Raw genomic sequence first — 21,366 nt, forward strand, 5'->3', positions numbered from 1 at the left:
AATAAACATTCCAAGTGATTAGTAGTTGGAAGTTAAAAGGAGAGCTCCGCAAGCTCATTTTTCAGTTCTATCAGTACTCTAGGTATAGGTAATGTCAATAGGTAAACAACAGGCAAGAGAGTAATCCAGGTACAGGCAAAGTCAGCAACGAGTGACAAAGTAGAGAAGAAGCAAACTACTGAGCAAGTAACACCTACCAAAGTGGAATCCGAAGCATGGAGTCCAGGAAGAGCTCAGCTGATAAAGTGCTGGCATCTGACATCCACAGGGACCAGCAGGGAGAAGGAGCACAGCCATAGGATAAGAACAGGGGAAGGAGGAACCGGAAGACCAATAGGAGAGAAGCAAGGGAAGCCAGGCTGAGGAAGAGCAGACACAGGTGGGTGGAAGCAAAGCAATCAAGGAGCCTGGAGGCCAGGCAGAGAGAGAGAGAGAGCAGAGACAGGTGCATGGAAGCAAAGCAATCAAGGAGCCTGAAGGCCAGGCAGAGAGAGCAGAACCAGGTGCATGGAAGCAAAGCAATCAAGGAGCCTGCAGCCAGAGAAGAACTACACACACATGGCTCAGGGCTGTGCCAGTCAAGTGTGTGTGTCAACGGGACCCCACACAACCCGAGGACGCCGCTTGCGTTGAGGTAGGGGACATGATAGCACTTTTATATAATTCTAGTGTAACTGGGCATATACGCACGTATATGGTTAGGCCCAAACGCTACACACCCGCCATAGAGCTGGTATAAATGCTGGAAATAATGTGCACATCCAGGACTGGATCAAGGGTGCCCTGAGCTAACATTTGCATTCCCTCCCCCTCCTCCCCACCGATGATCTGGTAGCTCTCCCACTCTCTCAAGTCCCACCCCTTTCCTACTGGTGATAAAGGGTCCCAGTCCAGCATCTCCCCTCTCCACCTTCCCCCCGCCCATAAGGAGGATGGAAGAGAGAAGGAGAAATGCCAGGGCAGGATTTTGGTGCCCTTTAAAAACAGTGTCCTGATCCACTGCCTCACCTGTTTCATACGCTGAACCGGCCCCGTGCGCCACTTGCGGTATTGTGTAAGTTATTCAGGCCTAAGTCCCGCCCATGTTCCACCCAGTCTCCTCCCACATACACCCCTACCTGTAACATATGCGCCATGTAAGATACGTATGAATTTACAGAATAGCACATTAACGGAGTTTTACCATTTACTTGCGTGTGGACACGTACATGCCGGTATTCTAATCCTTTATATGCATATTCTCCATGTAAATATTAGCACATTCTTTAGAACTATCCCCATGAGACTCCAGGGTCTGACATCTACCTGATCTTTATTCCAGGGGGGGTCATTTGGATTCATTAGGATGGTGAGGGTGTCACTGGAAGTTATGTTCCATTTGTTGATATCAGCTGGAGTGTAGAAGCGGGACAGCGCACCCCCCAGCAGCTTGATTTGGTCTTCTGGTAACCCCTGAGGGTAAATCTGATATTAAAATAAGAATTAGGAAGTGAGTAAAGTACCTTCCGCTGAGTTAAGCAGAAAGTGTTATGTATATTTCTTATTCTGTAATAGCAACACATGTCTACCTCAAATCATTTTCCTATCGTATTAACACCTGCGCCCAGGTACATTTAAATACCCATTGGGCACTGCACTAGGTCAGGGGTAGGCAACTCCGGTCCTCAAGAGCCGCAGGCAGGTCAGGTTTTCAGGATATCCACAATGAATATGCATGAACTTGATTTGCATACACTGCCTCCATGGTATGCAAATCTATCTCCTGCATATTCACTGTGGATATCCTGAAAACCTGACCTGCCTGCGGCTCTTGAGGACCGGAGTTGCCTACCCCTGCACTAGGTTGAAACTCTTCAATAAAGACTTCTTTGGATTTACCACTGATCTGCTCTGTTTGTTTTTTTTAAGCCGACAAATGCCACATGTTTTTCCTGCATCTTTATACAGGTTTTGCATCGTCTGAGCCTTTTGTCATACTCAATCCTTCCATTGGCTATAGACGTGTTCTGTGATAAAGATGCAGACAGTCACCTTATCTTTAATATGATCATTCCGGAAATCAGTGGCATAGCCAAGGGTGGGCTCAGGCCCACCCAGTAGCAGCACACCTATGGTGTGGCTGGCAGGGATTCCCAAGCTCCACCAGCTGAAAACTCCCAACAACTGTCCCTCCTGCATACCTTGCAAATAGGAGATGGCATGCAGGTGAGACAAGGAGAGACCAAATCATCTGTGGGACAGGGAGGGGTTCTTCTGCCCACCCATCTTGGGTCCAGGCCCACCCAAAGTTGGGTGTCTGGCTACGCCCCTGCCAGAAATAAAAGTAATGTAGCTCCACCAGCGCTAAAAAGTGGTCTTAACGCACCCCTTATGTGGGTCATTCCCATGTGCTATGGCCATTTTATCCGCTAGGGTAAAATGGCCGAAATTCTTATTTGTGGTATTAATGGCCACGTGCTAATTTTGACATTAGCGCATGGCCATTAGAACAAATTAGCGTGTGAGCCCTTACTGCCACCTGTTACGTCGCTGGTAAGGTCTCGCGTGCTAATTGGCACTTGGCAATGCAGCTGAAATACCTGATTAATGAAGGACACACCCACTTTCCATCCCCAGATGTGCCCTGCACCAAAAAATGAATTTTATTTTTTAGCAGGTGGGTAGCAGTGGCAAATGGCATAATTACTCAGTATTTTTATTTATTTATTTGTTGCATTTGTATCCCACATTTTCCCACCTTTTTGCAGTCTCAATGTGGCTTACACAGTTCTGTTTACAGCGTTAGCCGGTTCCGGTCTGAACAAATACAATGTATAACGAACACACAAGGTGATGTTGTGGTAGAACGAGGTACATGTGTGATAGGTATAATTGGGGGGAAATTAGAAAGGGGGAGGAAGAGTCAGGTAATGTCCATTACGGTCTTTGGTTACGTTGTGTCGCAGGTATCCAAGTATTTTTATGTTGGGTCGGTGGGGTATGCTCTTCTGAACAGGTCTGTCTTTAGTGCTGTCCGGAAATTTAGGTGGTCGAGCGTAGTTTTTACTGCTTTTCGTAGTGCATTCCATACTTGTGCACTTAAGTAGGAAAAGCTTCAGCATCAGCAGCGTAGCAAGGGCGGGGCGGTGGGGGCGGTCCACCCCAGGTGCACGCTGTTGGAGGGGTGCAGAGAACAGCCGCGCGCCTGTCAGCTCCGCTGGTTCCCTGCTCCCTCTGCCCCGGAACAGGTTAGGAAGAGGGAGCAGGGAGCCAGTGGAGCCGACAGGTGCGCGGCTGCTCTCTGCACCCACCAGCAGCCAAGAATGCACCCGGGGGAGGGGGGCTTGATGCACCGGGGAAGGGGGTGTCATTGCGCCGGGGGGGGGGGGGTGTCGTGCTGCACCCTGGGGGGACGGACGCTGCTGCACCCAGGGGAGGGGTGCGTAGCGGCGATCCGCCCCGGGTGGCAGCCGACCTAGGATCGCCACTGTTCAGCATGCCCTGCGATGTGCTATTTATTGCTGCTGTAAGCAAGCGTTACTGCTTACTGCAGCTTTATAAAAGGACTGCCTTTCTGTGGTACAGCCAAAGTGGTTTACATGTTACATACAGGTACATACTAGGGCCTTCATTGTCGTTCACGCTAGTGGAGAAGCGCTCTATTTCATCCACTGCGACCTTCCCTGTTCCTCTGTTTCCTCTTGGCTTTCCCATTTAATGCCAGATCTGTAGCCTCCCCCTCCCCTGCCTCACAGCACACTAATATTACCTTATCCAGCCTGTCCTTCATAACTTGAAGGTAATCGTCCGGCAGAGGCTGGTCTGCAAAGGCTGCCAGGTTCTGCTGCAAGACATCATCGTCCAAGCAGCGGTTAAATTCTTCAGCAGTGCTGTACGTGAAAAGGAACAGTGGATCTCTAATGCTGGCGGCCGTTATATTTCCAGCAGTGCATCCTGTTCAGAAGTAGGGTTTGGACAATGTCATTGGTCTGACATGGTGGCTAAAAAGATTTGATGACAAATAAACATTTCTGCAGGCAGGGTAGGGGGGATGCTGAAACTTATCAGACCCACACATACAGTGGGGGAAATAAGTATTTGATCCCTTGCTGATTTTGTAAGTTTGCCCACTGACAAAGACATGAGCAGCCCATAATTGAAGGGTAGGTTATTGGTAACAGTGAGAGATAGCACATCACAAATTAAATCCGGAAAATCACATTGTGGAAAGTATATGAATTTATTTGCATTCTGCAGAGGGAAATAAGTATTTGATCCCCCACCAACCAGTAAGAGATCTGGCCCCTACAGACCAGGTAGATGCTCCAAATCAACTCGTTACCTGCATGACAGACAGCTGTCGGCAATGGTCACCTGTATGAAAGACACCTGTCCACAGACTCAGTGAATCAGTCAGACTCTAACCTCTACAAAATGGCCAAGAGCAAGGAGCTGTCTAAGGATGTCAGGGACAAGATAATACACCTGCACAAGGCTGGAATGGGCTACAAAACCATCAGTAAGACGCTGGGCGAGAAGGAGACAACTGTTGGTGCCATAGTAAGAAAATGGAAGAAGTACAAAATGACTGTCAATCAACAAAGATCTGGGGCTCCACGCAAAATCTCACCTCGTGGGGTATCCTTGATCATGAGGAAGGTTAGAAATCAGCCTACAACTACAAGGGGGGAACTTGTCAATGATCTCAAGGCAGCTGGGACCACTGTCACCACGAAAACCATTGGTAACACATTACGACATAACGGATTGCAATCCTGCAGTGCCCGCAAGGTCCCCCTGCTCCGGAAGGCACATGTGACGGCCCGTCTGAAGTTTGCCAGTGAACACCTGGATGATGCCGAGAGTGATTGGGAGAAGGTGCTGTGGTCAGATGAGACAAAAATTGAGCTCTTTGGCATGAACTCAACTCGCCGTGTTTGGAGGAAGAGAAATGCTGCCTATGACCTAAAGAACACCGTCCCCACTGTCAAGCATGGAGGTGGAAATGTTATGTTTTGGGGGTGTTTCTCTGCTAAGGGCACAGGACTACTTCACCGCATCAATGGGAGAATGGATGGGGCCATGTACCGTACAATTCTGAGTGACAACCTCCTTCCCTCCACCAGGGCCTTAAAAATGGGTCGTGGCTGGGTCTTCCAGCACGACAATGACCCAAAACATACAGCCAAGGCAACAAAGGAGTGGCTCAGGAAGAAGCACATTAGGGTCATGGAGTGGCCTAGCCAGTCACCAGACCTTAATCCCATTGAAAACTTATGGAGGGAGCTGAAGCTGCGAGTTGCCAAGCGACAGCCCAGAACTCTTAATGATTTAGAGATGATCTGCAAAGAGGAGTGGACCAAAATTCCTCCTGACATGTGTGCAAACCTCATCATCAACTACAGAAGACGTCTGACCGCTGTGCTTGCCAACAAGGGTTTTGCCACCAAGTATTAGGTCTTGTTTGCCAGAGGGATTAAATACTTATTTCCCTCTGCAGAATGCAAATAAATTCATATACTTTCCACAATGTGATTTTCCGGATTTAATTTGTGATGTGCTATCTCTCACTGTTACCAATAACCTACCCTTCAATTATGGGCTGCTCATGTCTTTGTCAGTGGGCAAACTTACAAAATCAGCAAGGGATCAAATACTTATTTCCCCCACTGTATGTATGAGGTGCTGGAGTTATCAACATTAAAAAAAAAATCATTTAAAAAAGATTTTTAGTTATAAAGGTCAATATTTGCAAAAAACAGACATTATAACATTTTAGAGCCCCTTTTACCAAGCTGCTGCAAAAAGGGGGCCGGCGCTGGCATCCGCACGTGTTTTACATGCGCGCCAAGCCCCCCCTTTTACCACAGTTGGTAAAAGGGAAGTCTCGCCTTCCTGCAGGAAATGGCCGCGTGGCTGTTTCGGGAGGGGGAGGGCTTCTGCATTAACCTGGCAGTAATTACCACCAAGTACACTCCGGAACTACAAAAATAAATACATTTTTGTAGCGCCTGAAATGATGGCGCACTAGCGGTGGGAACGTACTGCCGGGCTTAGTAAAAGGAGCCCTTAATGGTGGCTACTTTATTTACTTAGGGGCCCTTTTACAAAGCGGCAGTAAGCTCAACATGGGCTTATCGCTCATTAAAAGTGAAGTTCCGCCGGGCTTCTGCACCAGCCCGGCGGTAGCTCCCACCCCAGCGTACTCCATTTCTGGTGCTACACAATATGTTTGTTTTGGTAGCACAGGTGTATACCCGCCGGTAACTGGGCAGTGCCACGTGCTGCATGATTACTGCCGGGGCAGCATGAGAGCCCTTACCGCCAGCTCAATGGGTGACGGTAAATGCTCCCACCCGAAATGGGCACGCGACAAGTGCTTCACTTGCTACACATCCATTTGTTTTTAAAACCCCCTGCCTTTTACCCTCTGCCAGCGCAGGCCTCCTTTTGCTGCAGCTTCGTAAAAAGGACCCCTCGCATTTTTGAACTGTGCTATCAAAAAGGACTCGGAGCAACGTACATGAAAAATGCACAAACCTCTCTCGTTAAATACATAAATACAAAACACCAAAAGTAACACAAAAACAACAATACGGTGAAGCCATTAATTGTTAGGCAAATTAAAAAGAACATTTAGAAATAACAGGAACTAAAAAGAGAGCAAGAATTGAAAGAAGTAAAGAAAATGAAAATATGTGACAGGGCACCCAGTGCTCCCAAACCCAGAATGATATCCCCGAAAGCTGAGTTGAATGTCTGCAACGATGTGTCAGTTAAAAACACTTACCTGCGCCTCGTTTGCGTCGCTGACCAGAGACAGGCGACGTAAAGGCATCGACGAATTTTTTGCCGATGTCTCGTTGAATATTTTGCTTTTTGAATCCTCCAACAAAGTCCTTAAAATAATCCTGTTTAATGTTCTGTAAGAGTAGAAGAGAACAGATTTTTCAACCATCTGCAGTTATTTTAGCTCAAAGCCCTCGATATAAGGGATTAAGGCCACTCGACTCTTACCCTGACTGCAATGAGATCACAGAAGAAGGAATATTTATTTTAGCACCACTCGTTTTTTGACTTTTTAAACTTTTGGTTTGCTCCCTTCCAGCGGCGTAGACGGGAGGGGGCCAGAGCCCAAAGTGGGGGGCGCATTTTGGCCTGCCTCCCCACCGCCGCCACACGATGATACCTTGGCTGGCAGGGGTCCTCAACTCCCGCTAGCTGAAGCATTTGTCCTGCACTAGTCTCGCGCTCACTGCCCTGCTCTATTCTCAGTCACGCCGTGCACGCTTATTTTAATGAAACTGAGCGTGCGTGAAGTGTCACGCTTCCTCAGTTTCACTAAAACGAGCGTGCATGGCACGACTGAGAAGAGCAGGGTAGACTATTACTACTATTTAGCATTTATATGGCGCTACAAAGCGTACACAGCGCTGACACTGCAGTGAGACCAGTGTGGGACAAACGCTTCAGCAGTGGGGGTTGGGGACCTCTGCTAGCCAAACCAGAGAGCCGAGTCAGTTTTGGAGGGGGGCCCAGGCCCCCATGCCCCCCCCCCCCCCCCCCCACAGCTACACCACTGCTCCCTTCCCTCCTTTTTGCAGTTCTGAGGGGTGTGTAAAGGAGTTTTCTGGAGGGTAATTCTATAATGGTCTAAGGGCCCAATATTCCATCCTCATTCTTCTTGATCTTTCCGCTGCTTTTGACACTGTCGATCACAGCATACTTCTCGATACCCTGTCCTCACTTGGATTCCAGGGCTCTGTCCTTTCCTGGTTCTCTTCCTACCTCTCCCTCCGCACCTTTAGTGTTCACTCTGGTGGATCCTCTTCTACTTCTATCCCTCTGCCTGTCGGCGTACCTCAGGGTTCTGTTCTTGGTCCCCTCCTCTTTTCTATCTACACTTCTTCCCTTGGTTCATTAATCTCATCCCATGGCTTTTCCTACCATCTCTATGCTGATGACTCCCAAATCTACCTTTCTACCCCTGATATCTCACCTTGCATCCAAACCAAAGTTTCAGCGTGCTTGTCTGACATTGCTGCCTGGATGTCTCAACGCCACCTGAAATTAAATATGACCAAAACCGAGCTTCTCATTTTCCCCCCCAAACCCACCTTCCCGCTCCCCCCGGTTTCTATTTCTGTTGATGGCTCTCTCATTCTCCCTGTCTCCTCAGCTCGAAACCTTGGGGTCATCTTTGACTCTTCTCTCTCCTTCTCTGCTCATATCCAGCAAATTGCCAAGACCTGTCGTTTCTTTCTTTACAACATCCGTAAAATCCGCCCCTTTCTTTCCGAGCACTCTACCAAAACCCTCATCCACACCCTTGTCACCTCTCGTTTAGACTACTGCAATCTGCTTTTTGCTGGCCTCCCACTTAGTCACCTCTCCCCTCTCCAGTTGGTTCAAAACTCTGCTGCCCGTCTCAGCTTCCGCCAGGGTCGCTTTACTCATACTACCCCTCTCCCTATCCGTTTTCGCATCCTGTTCAAACTTCTTCTACTAACCTATGAATGTACTCACTCTGCTGCTCCCCAGTATCTCTCCACACTCGTCCTTCCCTACACCCCTTCCCGTGCACTCCGCTCCATGGATAAATTCTTCTTATCTGTTCCCTTGTCCACTACTGCCAACTGCAGACTTCACGCCTTCTGTCTCGCTGCACCCTACGCCTGGAATAAACTTCCTGAGCCCCTACGTCTTGCCCCATCCTTGGCCACCTTTAAATCTAGACTGAAAGCCCACCTCTTTAACATTGCTTTTGACTCGTAACCACTCGCCTCCACCTACCCTCCTCTCCTCCTTCCTGTACACAATAATTGATTTGATTTGCTTACTTTATTTTTTGTCTATTACATTGTAAGCTCTTTGAGCAGGGACTTTCTTTTCATGTATGGTGTACAGCGCTGCGTATGCCTTGTAGTGCTATAGAAGTGATAAATAGTAGTAGTAGTAGTAGTTGTCTCTTGTAACCAGAGCTAATATTGTGATGTCATAATGCCTCAGGCCACCAATAAGAGCCAACCTCATCAGTGATGTCACAATGGCTTGATTGTCCTATACTTGGCTCACTTTTATTACATAGCTCTTTGAGCAGGGACTGTCTTTCTTCTATGTTTGTGCAGCGCTGCGTATGCCTTGTAGCGCTATAGAAATGCTAAATAGTAGTAGTAGTAATAGTTATGGCACCTATTTCAAGCCTATTCTTAAAAAAAAAAAACCCACACACCTACTTTTCTTTATTGAATACTAGAAGAAGTGGCCAAAGATGTGTTTATATTTAAGGGATGAGCAGTTTGAGGCTACTGTAGAAGGAGAGGGGGGAGAAAATGTTGAAAAATTGATGATCGTAAACAACATAAGACACTCATTGTTTCTTGATGATAGCTGCAAATTTGTATGAGAGAATTGAGTTGTAGGGGGCTGCACATGATATTTCTGTAATCATTTTGTCATCAATAAAATCGTTCAAACATAAGGGATGAGCAGTTACACCAGCCTCGTTATTTATTTATTGCACTTGTATCCCACATTATCCCACCTATTTGCAGGCTCAATGTGGCTTACAATGTTCCTTCATGGCATCCGCCATTCCAGAGTAAAAAAGGTACAATTGGTTATTACATAAAGAATATTGATGACATAATCTCTCTATATAAAAGGCAACACCAACGTTCTAAATGAAGCCTCCAGCCGGAAGTGTGAAGGGGGAGAGATATCCGGTTTCCCCATGAGTGTCTGCCCCGCCCTCGCTCTCTCTCTAACACAAACAGTGAAGGAAAACAGCAGAGCAGGAAATCAAATCGCTGGCTCTGTAACAGTGAAGGACTCAGAGGGGGGAGGGGAGAGAGGCCAGAGGGCAGGGACACACACACTCCCACATGCACACAGAAGAAAACATTGCTAGCCCCCGTTTCATTTGCATCAGAAACAGGGCTTTTTTACTGAAGGACTCAGAGGGGGGAGGGGAGAGAGGGCAGAGGGCAGGGACACACACACTCCCACATGCACACAGAAGAAAACCTTGCTAGCCCCCGTTTCATTTGCATCAGAAACGGGGCCTTTTTTACTAGTAGATTATATAAATAACACAATAGATCGCCAATCCAAAGTAAAAGATACAATTGGTATAATATAAAGAGTATGGATGATATAAAAGGATTAAGCAATAAGGTATAGGGAGAAAACATTCAGGATATCAAGTAAGTGGTGATGCATTACAGTTCCTATTATGGATCGTTGTGGGATGCCTTGTTGAAGAGATAAGTCTTCAGTGATTTACGAACGTTGATTAGATTGTAAATTATTTTCAGGTCAGGTGGCAATGCATTCCACAACTGCGTGCTCATACAGGAGAAGGCTTTGATACAGTGAAACTGTAAACTACAGACTCTAGTGTTGAAGAGATATTAACTCTTTTTTTTTTTAAATTATTTATTTAAATTTTCCAATACATCACCACTTAAAGTGAATATGCAATCGGCATTATTTAACATTAGGAAACAAAAAAAAAAGTAAGTATATATCTTTACAGCCCGTTTGTCCACAAGTTAAAGAAATTTGATTCCAAGATTAAGGAAATTAAAAAAGAAAAAAGATACAAAAATTAATAATCAATAGAGGCCTCCTCTGGTTCAGACCCCAGCCTGCTAAATTAGGGAAGGTTTACTATATTCACATCAACTCTTGCATCAATAAACTCTTTCAACTGTTTTGGGTCTACAAACTGAAAATGTTTACCCTCAAGTATCACATTACAAAAACAAGGAAATCGCAAAACAAAATTTGCTCCCAATGCCACCACCCTGGGGCGAAGTTCCAAAAAGGCCCTTCGTCTCATCTGTGTAGGCCGTGAGAGATCTGGAAAGATACGGACCTTTGAGCCCAAAAACAGATTTTCTAAGTGTCTCAACAAAAGGCGTAGTACGGCATTCCTATCAGGCTCCAACGCAAAAGTGACAAGCAGAGTTAACCTCTGAGGTATTAACTCTTGTTGAAGTACAGAAGATTAAAATCTCCTGTCTGCCGACTTGTTACTGAACCCCTCCCCCCATTACATCATCCTCACACGTCACACAAAGGGAACTTACCATTTTAAGGCTGCTAAAGATGTCCTGGTTCATGAAGAATGGCAGAGATCCCAACCCATTAAGCGTCCCGAGTTTCCAGCTTGATGGGGATCTGTGACGGGGTGGGGTGGGGGGGCAACCAAAGAAAAACAAACAGTCATCCCAGATCCACAAGCTTGTTTAGAAACCGTAAGCTAAATTTGAAGTCACTTGGGAGGGGGGGGGGGGGGTCAATATTTAAAGCCAACGGGCAAGTAAAATTGCATTTGTTCATTTACAATAATTTGCAAACCACTTTCATGAAAAAAAAAAAACTGTCCAAGAGATTGAACTTATCTGCAGCCACCTGCACCGCAGATCAACAATAAAATACATTACAAAAAAAAACATACAAAATCAACATTATGGAGAAAAATGGACAGCAAATTTATAAAAGTGACACAACTCTCCAAGAAGAAAGGGAAAGCATTTCCCTTCACCAATATCTAGGTCGATACTACCTAGGTCAGGAACTCCTTCACTAGATAAGAAGCAACAAAAACAGCCAAATCTTCCCCACCAAGAAAGAATAGAAGAAAAATGATAAAGACAAAGACTGGTAGTTCCTGAACTGTACTAAGATATTGCATTTTACTGCAGCGATGTTTATCTCAGAAGTCACTATGGGAGTAAGTTATAAAGATGAGGTACAACGAGTTGGGTATTTGCTGTACCTTACTTTAACTGCAGGAATTACTAAACTGCTTAAAGGGACCTGCATATGACAAAAGACCCTGCACCCCCTTCTTGAAGACTCCCCTAAACACAATCCCCTAGATTCTATATAGCGTGAATTACGTTGCATGCGCAAATCCAATTGTATTCTGTACTTACGCAACCAGCTTAATTAGTTAACAAGCCAATCAGTGCTGATAATTGCCAATTTAAAAAGCAATTAGTGACAGTAATCAGCATTAATTAGAATTTACGCGCATAGCTGTCTAAGCATTATTGTATAACGTGTGGCACGTAAATTCTAAGTCACATAGTTGAAAAGGGGACGCGGAATGGGTGGGATGTGAGGCATTCCTAAAATCTATGCGTGTTGTTATAGAATACACCCATTCCATGCCTAATTTAGGTGTGGCATTTACACCAGGGGCGTAGCCAGACTTCAGCGGGAGGGGTGTCCAGAGCCCAAGGTGCGGGTGCACATTTTAGCCCCCCCTGGTGCCGCCGACCCCCCCCCCCCCGCCATTGCCGACCCCCCCGCCGCCTCCGCCACCTTGTACCCCCCTGCCGATGACCCTCTCGACCCCCCCTCCCACCACCAACTCGGAAACAGAATGAAGGAAGAAGAGGACCTCGGCTGGTGGGGGTTGGGTTCCTCCCCCCCAGCAAAGGTAGGCGACGGCAGGTTGACGGTGGGTTGGTGGCATGAGGGGGGTCAAAAGGGTCATCGGCAGGGGGGTCCAGGGCCCCGTAGCTACGTCCATGATTTACACCAAGCTTTACTTGGCGTAACTGCCCGCCACTAAATTTAGTTGTGTGGAGGGGCATTCGGTGTATTCTCTAAACTGTGCTGAAATTCTGGCTTATTCTATAAACTAGGCCTAAATTTGGGTGTACTTTGTAGAATACGCCTAGGCGTATTTCGTTTCAGCGTTGATTTTTTTTTTTAGGTGCAATATACAGAGTCTAGTCCAATACATCCTCTTGTGTCCATTCACCTGTAGGAAAACCTATTTACCTTTATAAACTTACCTCCTCCCAATGAAAACTGTCCACCCCCTCTGTAGGCAAAAGGACCTGCTTTAAAGGCTTTGTCCAGAACAGGGTTAGGTCAAGGGAGAGAAAGTATGCAAGAGGCTTTCATTTTAAAAGTCATACACATACTTCCTGAGTCTATTTGCACTGAGACTCTGCTGCATCCCTTTGAAAATAAACTTGCAGTACTGCAAATCCTAGGCATAGTGGAAATGTTTGACCCCCAAAATGGAAAAAGAGTTCTAATGACATAAATGCTACTTGTATCAGCTCTGTCTCCTGATTACCCCTAAAGAGGAGGGAAAGACGGAGAGGGAGAGAAAAGCAGGACACTCTTCTGGAAAATGCCCAAAGATCTAGCACTTACCCATACTGCGTCTTGCCACTCTTAAGCACGTTCACCAGCTCGGTCTGCTGATCGTCGTTGAGGTTCTGGCACTGCTTCAAGTTCTCCACAATCTGAGGATCTGATGCACCGATGACTGAGGGATTCATATAACACACCAGGCCACCCAGACTCCTCAGCTGGTCTGCATTCAGGGCACTGCCTTTTATGTTCTAAACAGGACAAGACTTTGATGTTAGCGTTCGCCTACATACCAAGGGCCCAATATTCAGAAAATGCTGAGTTCCTAAATTTAATCTCCCAAATGTGGGGGTCTTTAACTAAGCTGCGGTAGCATTTTTAGCTTGTGGTAGAAATCAACTGGCAGTAAATACCGAGACGCCCGTTATATTCTTATGGGCATCTCAGCGTTTACTGCCAGCTGATTTCTACTGTGAGTTAAAAAAGCTACCGCGGCTTAGTAAAAGGCCCTATTCTCAGCCACATTTAGGAGCATAAATTTTAAACTGAAAATGCATCTTAATTTAGGAGCTTAAAAGTTATGCTGATAAATGTAAAGCCTGGCATTCGTTTGTCTAGATTTATGAGCCTAGTGTTGAAAATCAGTGCTAAGTGTGCAACTTCTTTTCCCCCGCCCTAAATCCACCCCTGCTAGCGCCCACTTTTTATGCTGTTAAATTTAAGAGTTTACAGAAATTCTGACGTTTATGCCCTCAGCCCTGTAAATTTTCAAAGAGGCCATAACTCTCAGAATTGGGAGCATAAATCCTTTGAATGTTGGGCTCTGAGGAAAACTGGATGCATGTGTATTTTTCACCAGTGGGGATAGTTATAAAATTACCTCCTTAAAGAGGCACAGGACTAGGACTAGGGGGCATGCGATGAAGCTACAAAGTAGTAAATTTAATATGAATCGGAGAAAATCTTTCTTCACTCAACGTGTAATTAAACTCTGGAATTCATTGCCAGAGAATATGGTAAAGGTGGTTAGCTTAGCGGGGTTTAAAAAGGGGCTGGACAGCTTCCTAAAGGAAAAGTCAATAGACCATTATTAAATGGACTTGGAAAAAATCCACTGCTTATTTCTGGGATAAGCATCATAAAACGTATTGAGCTTTTCTGGGATCTTGCCAGGTATTTGTGACCTGGATTGGCCACTGTTGGAAACAGGATACTGGGCTTGATGGACCTTTGGTCTGTCCCAGTGTGGCAATACTTATAATTCTAAGGGTGCCTTTCCTTTCCCTCTTTCAGTTGGAGGGGCACAGACAAACTGTCATCAATGCTTAGTGAGAAAAAAGGATTTTCTAAGCTCCAACAGGGACTTGCGCACCACGGAAAGGGTGGTGAATTAATGGAACGACCTCCAGGTGGAAGTGGTGAAGACAAAAAACAGTATTTGAATTCAAGGGAGCTTGGGACAAATTACATAGGATCTCTAAGGGAGTGATGGGGAGAGTAGATGGCGTGGTTCATGGTTGGGCAGGCTGGATAGGCTAAATGGCCTTTATCTGACTACAGTTTTCTCTGCTTCTAATTTAGGTGCAAGAATTTACACCAGGTTTCAATTGATGTAAATCCTTGCACCAAACACTATTCTATAAATAGCACTTGGTGCTAATTGTAATCAGTGAACCAAATTTGGGCACCATTTGTGGAATTGAGTCCACTGTGCTGATCTCAGTCACTTGACCCTGTCCGATTGTCTTGATGCTGTCAATAACTGCATGTTTGTGCAGCGCTGCGTATGCTTTGTAGCGCTATAGAAATGCTAAATAGTAGTAGTAGTAGTAGTCCTCACAAGTCTGTGGCTATGAAGAGGATTAGCCTAGTGATTAGTGCAGCGGACTTTGATCCTGGGGAACCGGGAAAGGCGGTATATTAATTCCCATCATGAGCACTTCCATCACCCTTATGGTCTCTCCTTCACTGCTAGGCTCCCGTTAAAATTCTTGACTACTATATCGACTCAGGGCTCCTTTTCGACTTGCAGATTTCAGTTGTACATGCTTTTCTCTTTATGGCAGCTGTGTGCCCTCCATCCACACTTTGAGATGCCCTAGGAACTTTAATACATGCCTTAGTCATTAGCTGCTTAGGTTACTGAGATATTCTCTATTATGGATTGAACACTGAAGCAAGAGAGTAGCGTGATCGATAAGACTCTTCCAAAAACCAAGGAGATGAGATGGAAATGTTAATACTTTAACTCGACACGGTGCCATGTTTTGTCAAAAAGTGCCTGCCTCAGGAGTCTGTATGTTGTTGTAGCACAAAAACAAACAGAGTTTTGCAGAAGAAAGTGGTAAAACCAGGCTTAAGTCTTTAAAAAGACTGACGATTGCCTAAGTGATGCGTGAGAAACCAATTGTACACAAAAACGAACTAAGGGGACCTTTTACTAAGGCTTGTAGGCACCTATGCATGTCCAACACATGCCAAATTGGAACTACCGCCCGGCTACCGTGTGCGACAGGCGGTAATTCCATGCTTAACTGGCGGTAATCAGCAGTTTACGTGCGCTGGCCACTTACTGCCTGGTTAGCGTGTGAGACCTTACCGCTAAGAGGTCTCAGCCCGAAAATGGACACACGCTGGCTTTAATTTTGCCGCCCATCCTTTTTTGTCCACAAAAAAATGCTTTTCTAGGTGCACTGAAAAATTGATCTGCGTGCATCCAAAACACGCGCCTATACCACCACAGGCCACTTTCGGTGCACCTCAGTAAAATGTCCCCCGGTGTTCCTTGGTTTTTGGAAGAGTCCTGTTGATCATCCTACTCTGTTGCTTTAGTATTCTTCTCACCGAAGCGGATCCTGTTTCTCCACCTTGGTGGTTGATCCTTGTCTCGCTTCCCTACTATGGAATGAAACAGTCTAATCTCCAACGATTACAAACCATCCAGGACACCATTGTCAAGTTGCTTCATTTTCCTTCTGGATATAATCACATCACTCTACTATTCATTGCAAAATATTGGCTCCTGATAGCATACTCTATTTACTTCAAAGTCTTCTTGCACACACAGGTTTCTTTCCACGTGTTCCCTCTTATCTTGTGAATCATCTACTTCCAATAACCTCTTCTTGTCCTAGAAAACCTGTCATCTGCTTCTTGTTTTGCATTCTCGTTATGATACCGCACATCGTAATGCTTTCTTTCCCCCTGCCCCCTCTTTGCCAAGTTTTTACAGACTGTGGAAAGAATGACTACCTGAAAGCAGAGTATGTTTTACACAAGTCTTGGAGCACCGATACTAGTATTTGTGGTAAAGTGTGGAATTCAAACCTGGACCTTGGAGAAGAGCATGCATGTACAGAGTGAAATAGGTAAGAAGACTGGGAGACAAATGTTCTGTGAGCCCCAAGACAAGGAGACTCTTAAATAATACAGAAAACCTTTGAGGGCACATTTTTTTACAGCAGGCCTTTTGGGGCTTAGTGTTTAGACAGTTTACTGGAGATAGTTGATATTTTATTATGTTTTTGTTGTTTATGTGTTTTGATTGTTTCATTGTTTGTTTTTATGCTTTGTGAATGTGACTTTGTATTTTGCTTAGATTTTAAGTGGATAATAAATAAATAACCATTAGTGAAAATGTTTAAAACATAACTAACTAATTGTGGCTATACCACACGATCTTTATCCTACCACACCACCACTTTGTATTTGTTCTCACCGGAGCTGGCAAATGCCTCTCCGGTATTATGTAAGTCACATTGAGCCTACAATATGTGGGAAAATGTGGGATACAAATGTAACAAATAAATAAACTATTACTGAGGCAGAGAGAAAAGGTGGGAGAGTTGCACTGGGAGCTTTCAAAACAAGTACAGGTGACAGTCTGCAGTTTCCCCACCTTACTCCTCCTAGCAGCAAAAGCAGCAGCATGGGGATTAGCACTCTCTCTCTCTCTCTCTCTCTCCAGCAGGTTTAATAGTTAAAGGGGGTCTTTTTCGTAGGCACGCTGGCGTTTTTATCGCACATTAAAAATAGGCGCAAACAGTGGCGTAGCGGGGGCAGCTGCCACCCGGGGCGGATCGCCGCTGCACCCCCCCCGGGTGCAGACCAACATGACACCCCCCCACCGGCATGGACCCCCCCCCCACCGGCATAGCGCCACCCCGACACGGTCCCCACCTGCCTACGAGCTCCATCCATCTGCAGCGCTGCTGTAAAGAAGAAATCGCTTCGTCCGCCCTTCCCTTACTCACTGTGTCCCGCCCTCTGACGTAACTTCCTATTTCCTCAAGGCAGGTGGGGACCGTGTCGGGGGGGAGGCGCTGCGCCGGGGGGGGGTGGATGGATGTACCCCCCCCCACCCGTTGACACCCGAGGCGAACCACCGCCCCGCCCTTGCTACGCAAATGAAATGCTAAAGACGCCAATGTATTCCTATGGGCGTCATTAGCATCTAGCATGAGCTAAAAATGCCAGTGCGCCTATGAAAAAGACCCCCTAAAAGTTCTTGATATAACATCTTTCTTCCAATCAAAGTGATTTACAATACATGAAAATATAGAGATATATAGAAAGGAAAGATACAATCATCAACAACACACCAAGGAAGCTATGGGGGGGGGGGGGGGGGGAGGGGAAGCTAAAGCTACATGGATTATAAGCAAGAGCTATGTCTCCACATACTTTCAGCCATATTCCCCCAGATGCTACATAGCACAACTTAAACTGCACAAGCAAATCCAGGCGTATTCTGTATTTGCGTGTACAACTTAATTACTTAACAAGTCATTCAGCGCAGATAACTGCCAATTAACAAGCAATTATTGACACTAATTGACATTAATTAGAATTTACACGCAGATCTAAGTGTATTCTATAATGTGATGTGCGTCAATTCTAAATTGCATAGTTGAAAAGGGGGCGTGGCCATGGGTCTGGATGGGCAGGTCATGGGTGTGTCTCAAATCTAGGCACATTGTTATGGAATACACCCGGTCCGTGCCTAATTTAGGAGTAGGCATTTATGCCAAGTTTGACTTGGCGTAACTGCTCACGACTAAATTTAGTCAAGCGGACAGGAGCTCGATGTACTCTATAAACCACTTGGAAATTTAGGTATACTTCATAGAATACACCTAGGTGTATTTCGTTTCAGCACGGATTTTTTTTAGGCGTGATATGATGAGGCGTTGCTGGGGTGCATGTTAAGTCAAGAGAGGTATAGTAAGCGTGGGTGAAGATTCCATTTTCAATCTATTCTACCCAGTGGCGTAGCAAGGGGGAGTGGGAGGGGCAGTCCGCCCCGGGTGTCAGCTCAGGGGGGGGTGCTCCCTGCCAGTTCCCCCCTCCCTCGGCGCATCGACACCCCCCAACCAGCTCCCGCACCCTACCTTTAAAAAGAATATCGGGAGGCGAGGCGCAGCGCCTCACGCCTGCCCTGCACGTAAAAGAAATGTGGACCGTCGGGCCTTCTCTCGCTCTATCTGTCCCGCCCTCCGCTGACGCAACTTCCTATTTCCGCAAGGGCGGGACAGACAGAGCGAGAGAAGGCCCGACGGTCCACATTTCTTTTACGTGCAGGGCAGGCGCGAGGGGCTGCGCCTCGCCTCAGATTCCGACATTCTTTTTAAAGGAAGGGTGTGGGAGCTGGTCGGGGGGTGTCGATGCGCTGAGGGGGGGATGTCATCGTGCTGCACCCAGGGGGGGGGTGCAATGGCGAACCGCCCCACCCCGGGTGCCAGCCCCCCCTGCTACGCCACTGATTCTACCCACAGGAAAAACAAATGCAAGCGATCACATGTACTTTGTACCTGCCGTGCTTTTCAAAGGGAAACTGCATGTGTACCTTTGTTTTGAAAATTGATGGCAAAGCCTGCTGGTAGAAACTACATACCAATGTGAGGAGTCAGAAAATGTCCCCCTTAGTTATAACTTATTGAAAAACTGCTACACTATTTTAACTCCTTGCTACCAAAATAATCTTGCAGTGATTGTCAGCCCGCTAGGGACAGAAAAAGTACCTGTTTTTAATGGTACAGTGCCACATACATCAAGTAGAGCCATAAAAATGACAAGTGGAACACTGTCGGAGAATAACACCCCTGTGGAAGACACGGGGAACAGCCTTTATTTCAATACAAAGCAAAACTCTTACCAAGCAGCTCGATGACGTCTTTAGGAGTTTCTTCACCTGAGCTGGATTTTGAGCCAAATTATTTACATTTCCTCGGGAAGCTTGAGTGAAAAAGTCTTTGCAGTTGCCTTTCACGTTGTCTGTGCTGCAAAATGGCAAATTATCATTGTCAAAAATGAAGTATTGAATAATTACATGGTAGTAAATAATGGCAGATGAAGACCAGAGTGGTCTTTCCAGTGTTTAGGGTTCTAATTGCCACTCCATGCAGGTCACTCCCCCCCCCCCCCCCCCATGCATTTGTGTATGTTGTAACTGCTACTCTGTGCAGGTTACTCCCCCCAGTACATGATAACTCTGTGTATGATAATAAGAAACACCCAATAAAATCCAAAGTAAGAGCCTCATCACCAAGTGGAGGAGTGGCCTAGTGGTTAGGGTGGTGGACTTTGGTCCTGGGGAACTGAGGAACTGAGTTCAATTCCCACTTCAGGCACAGGCAGCTCCTTGTGACTCTGGGCAAGTCACTTAACCCTCCATTGCCCCATGTAAGCCGCATTGAGCCTGCCATGAGTGGGAAAGTGCGGGGTACAAATGTAACAACAACAAGTATCATTGTTGAAGAGACCTGGAAGCGGGAGGGGGATAGTCAAAGCTGCAACATGTTCCTAGGACAGACAGAGCACCTCCTCCCATACTGAAGGCATCTCTATATCTGGGCCCTGGAGACAAATTTGTGTTGACCAAGGTTCACATGAAGGCAGCCATTTAAGGAACAAACGCTTCAAATCTGAAAATGTTCGAAGTTTCCATTTTCCAGCGACAGCCAAAACTTGTATTGTGCCAAGAAAGGTCACCAACTTCGTCCAAGCACTTGACACCAGGCCCTACATTACAGAGTTAATTTTGTGAAGGTAGCCATATTGGCACATATAAATACATATGTGGACCAAAAAGTATGAAGACTTACACGCATACCATAGAGCTGTCCAAACTGAATGGGAGAAAAACAGCACCACCCACTGACAGTACTACTACTACTACTACTTAACATTTCTAAAGCGCTACTAGGGTTACGCAGCGCTGTACAATTTAACATGGAAGGACAGCCCCCGCTCAAGGAGCTTACAATCTAAGAGACAAATGTACAGTCAATCTGATAGGTCAGGCAGATTGGGGCAGTCTATATGTTCGAAAGGTTAGGTTCCGAAAGCAGCATTGAAGAGGTGAGCTTTAAGCAAGGATTTGAAGATGGATAGGGAGGGGGCTTGGCGTAGGGGTTCAGGAAGATTGTTCCAGGCATAGGGTGAGGCAAGGCAAAATGAGTGGAGCCTGGAGTTGGCAGTGGTGGAGAAGGGTACTGAGAGGAAGGATTTGTCAAGTGAGCGGAGGTTACGGGCAGGAACGTAGGGGGAGATGAGGGTAGAGAGGTAGTGAGGGGCAGCAGAGTGAGTGCATTTGTAGGTAAGGAGGAGAAGCTTGAATTGTATGCGGTATCTGATCGAGAGCCAGTGAAGTGACCTGAGGAGAGGGGTGATATGAGTATATCGGTCCAGGCGGAAGATAAGACGAGCGGCAGAGTTCTGAACGGATTGAAGGGGGGATAGATGGCTAAGTGGGAGGCCAGTGAGGAGTAGGTTGCAGTAGTCGAGGACTGTAGGTGGAGGACCTTCCGCTCAGCTTACAGGGAATAGTGTAGCTGGTGCAAGGGAAAGTGACTATATGTGGCAGCTTATAGCATTCTATAAGGTTCCGTGTGTAAATAGGATCCCTGTCTAGGTACTCCTCAAGCTCTGCCCCTGTTGCAAATATGAGCTATGTAAGTTAAGTGGGTATTTGAAGAATAACTCTTCGGCAGCATGCTGGCATTCACGCACACAGGTGTTCACGTATGTGCATGCATGGTAGTGTTCTAAACACTTATGCATGTCACGCATGTGTAAATGTAGCATTTGGTTATGGAATGCTTCGTGGGTGTGGCTTGGATCTCTTTCAGGGAGAGAAAACTAACAACTTATAGCAGCAGCTTCAGAGAGCATTTTCCATCTCACAGATAGGCTGCAGAGAATACCTTCTCCTGCTTTAGACTTAGCCTGGCCTCAGAATGACATCCTATAGTATATCTCCTA

General features: G+C 46.2%; 1 protein-coding gene across 1 annotated transcript in view; it reads right to left on the bottom strand.

Moving 5' to 3' along the window:
* MSLN (mesothelin) overlaps positions 1-21,366 on the bottom strand; it is a 97,351-nt gene that overhangs the window by 15,082 nt on the left and 60,903 nt on the right. Inside the window, exons 27-32 of the mRNA XM_030211998.1 lie at positions 19,259-19,382; positions 13,165-13,355; positions 11,073-11,163; positions 6,770-6,902; positions 3,749-3,933; positions 1,306-1,464 (exon numbers count right to left, since the gene is read on the bottom strand). Of these exons, the coding sequence (XP_030067858.1) occupies positions 1,306-1,464; positions 3,749-3,933; positions 6,770-6,902; positions 11,073-11,163; positions 13,165-13,355; positions 19,259-19,382 (883 nt within the window). The remainder of the gene's footprint in view (positions 1-1,305; positions 1,465-3,748; positions 3,934-6,769; positions 6,903-11,072; positions 11,164-13,164; positions 13,356-19,258; positions 19,383-21,366) is intronic.

This window comes from Microcaecilia unicolor, chromosome 8, assembly GCF_901765095.1.
Source record: "Microcaecilia unicolor chromosome 8, aMicUni1.1, whole genome shotgun sequence".
In the NCBI taxonomy this organism is placed as follows: Eukaryota; Metazoa; Chordata; class Amphibia; order Gymnophiona; family Siphonopidae; genus Microcaecilia; species Microcaecilia unicolor.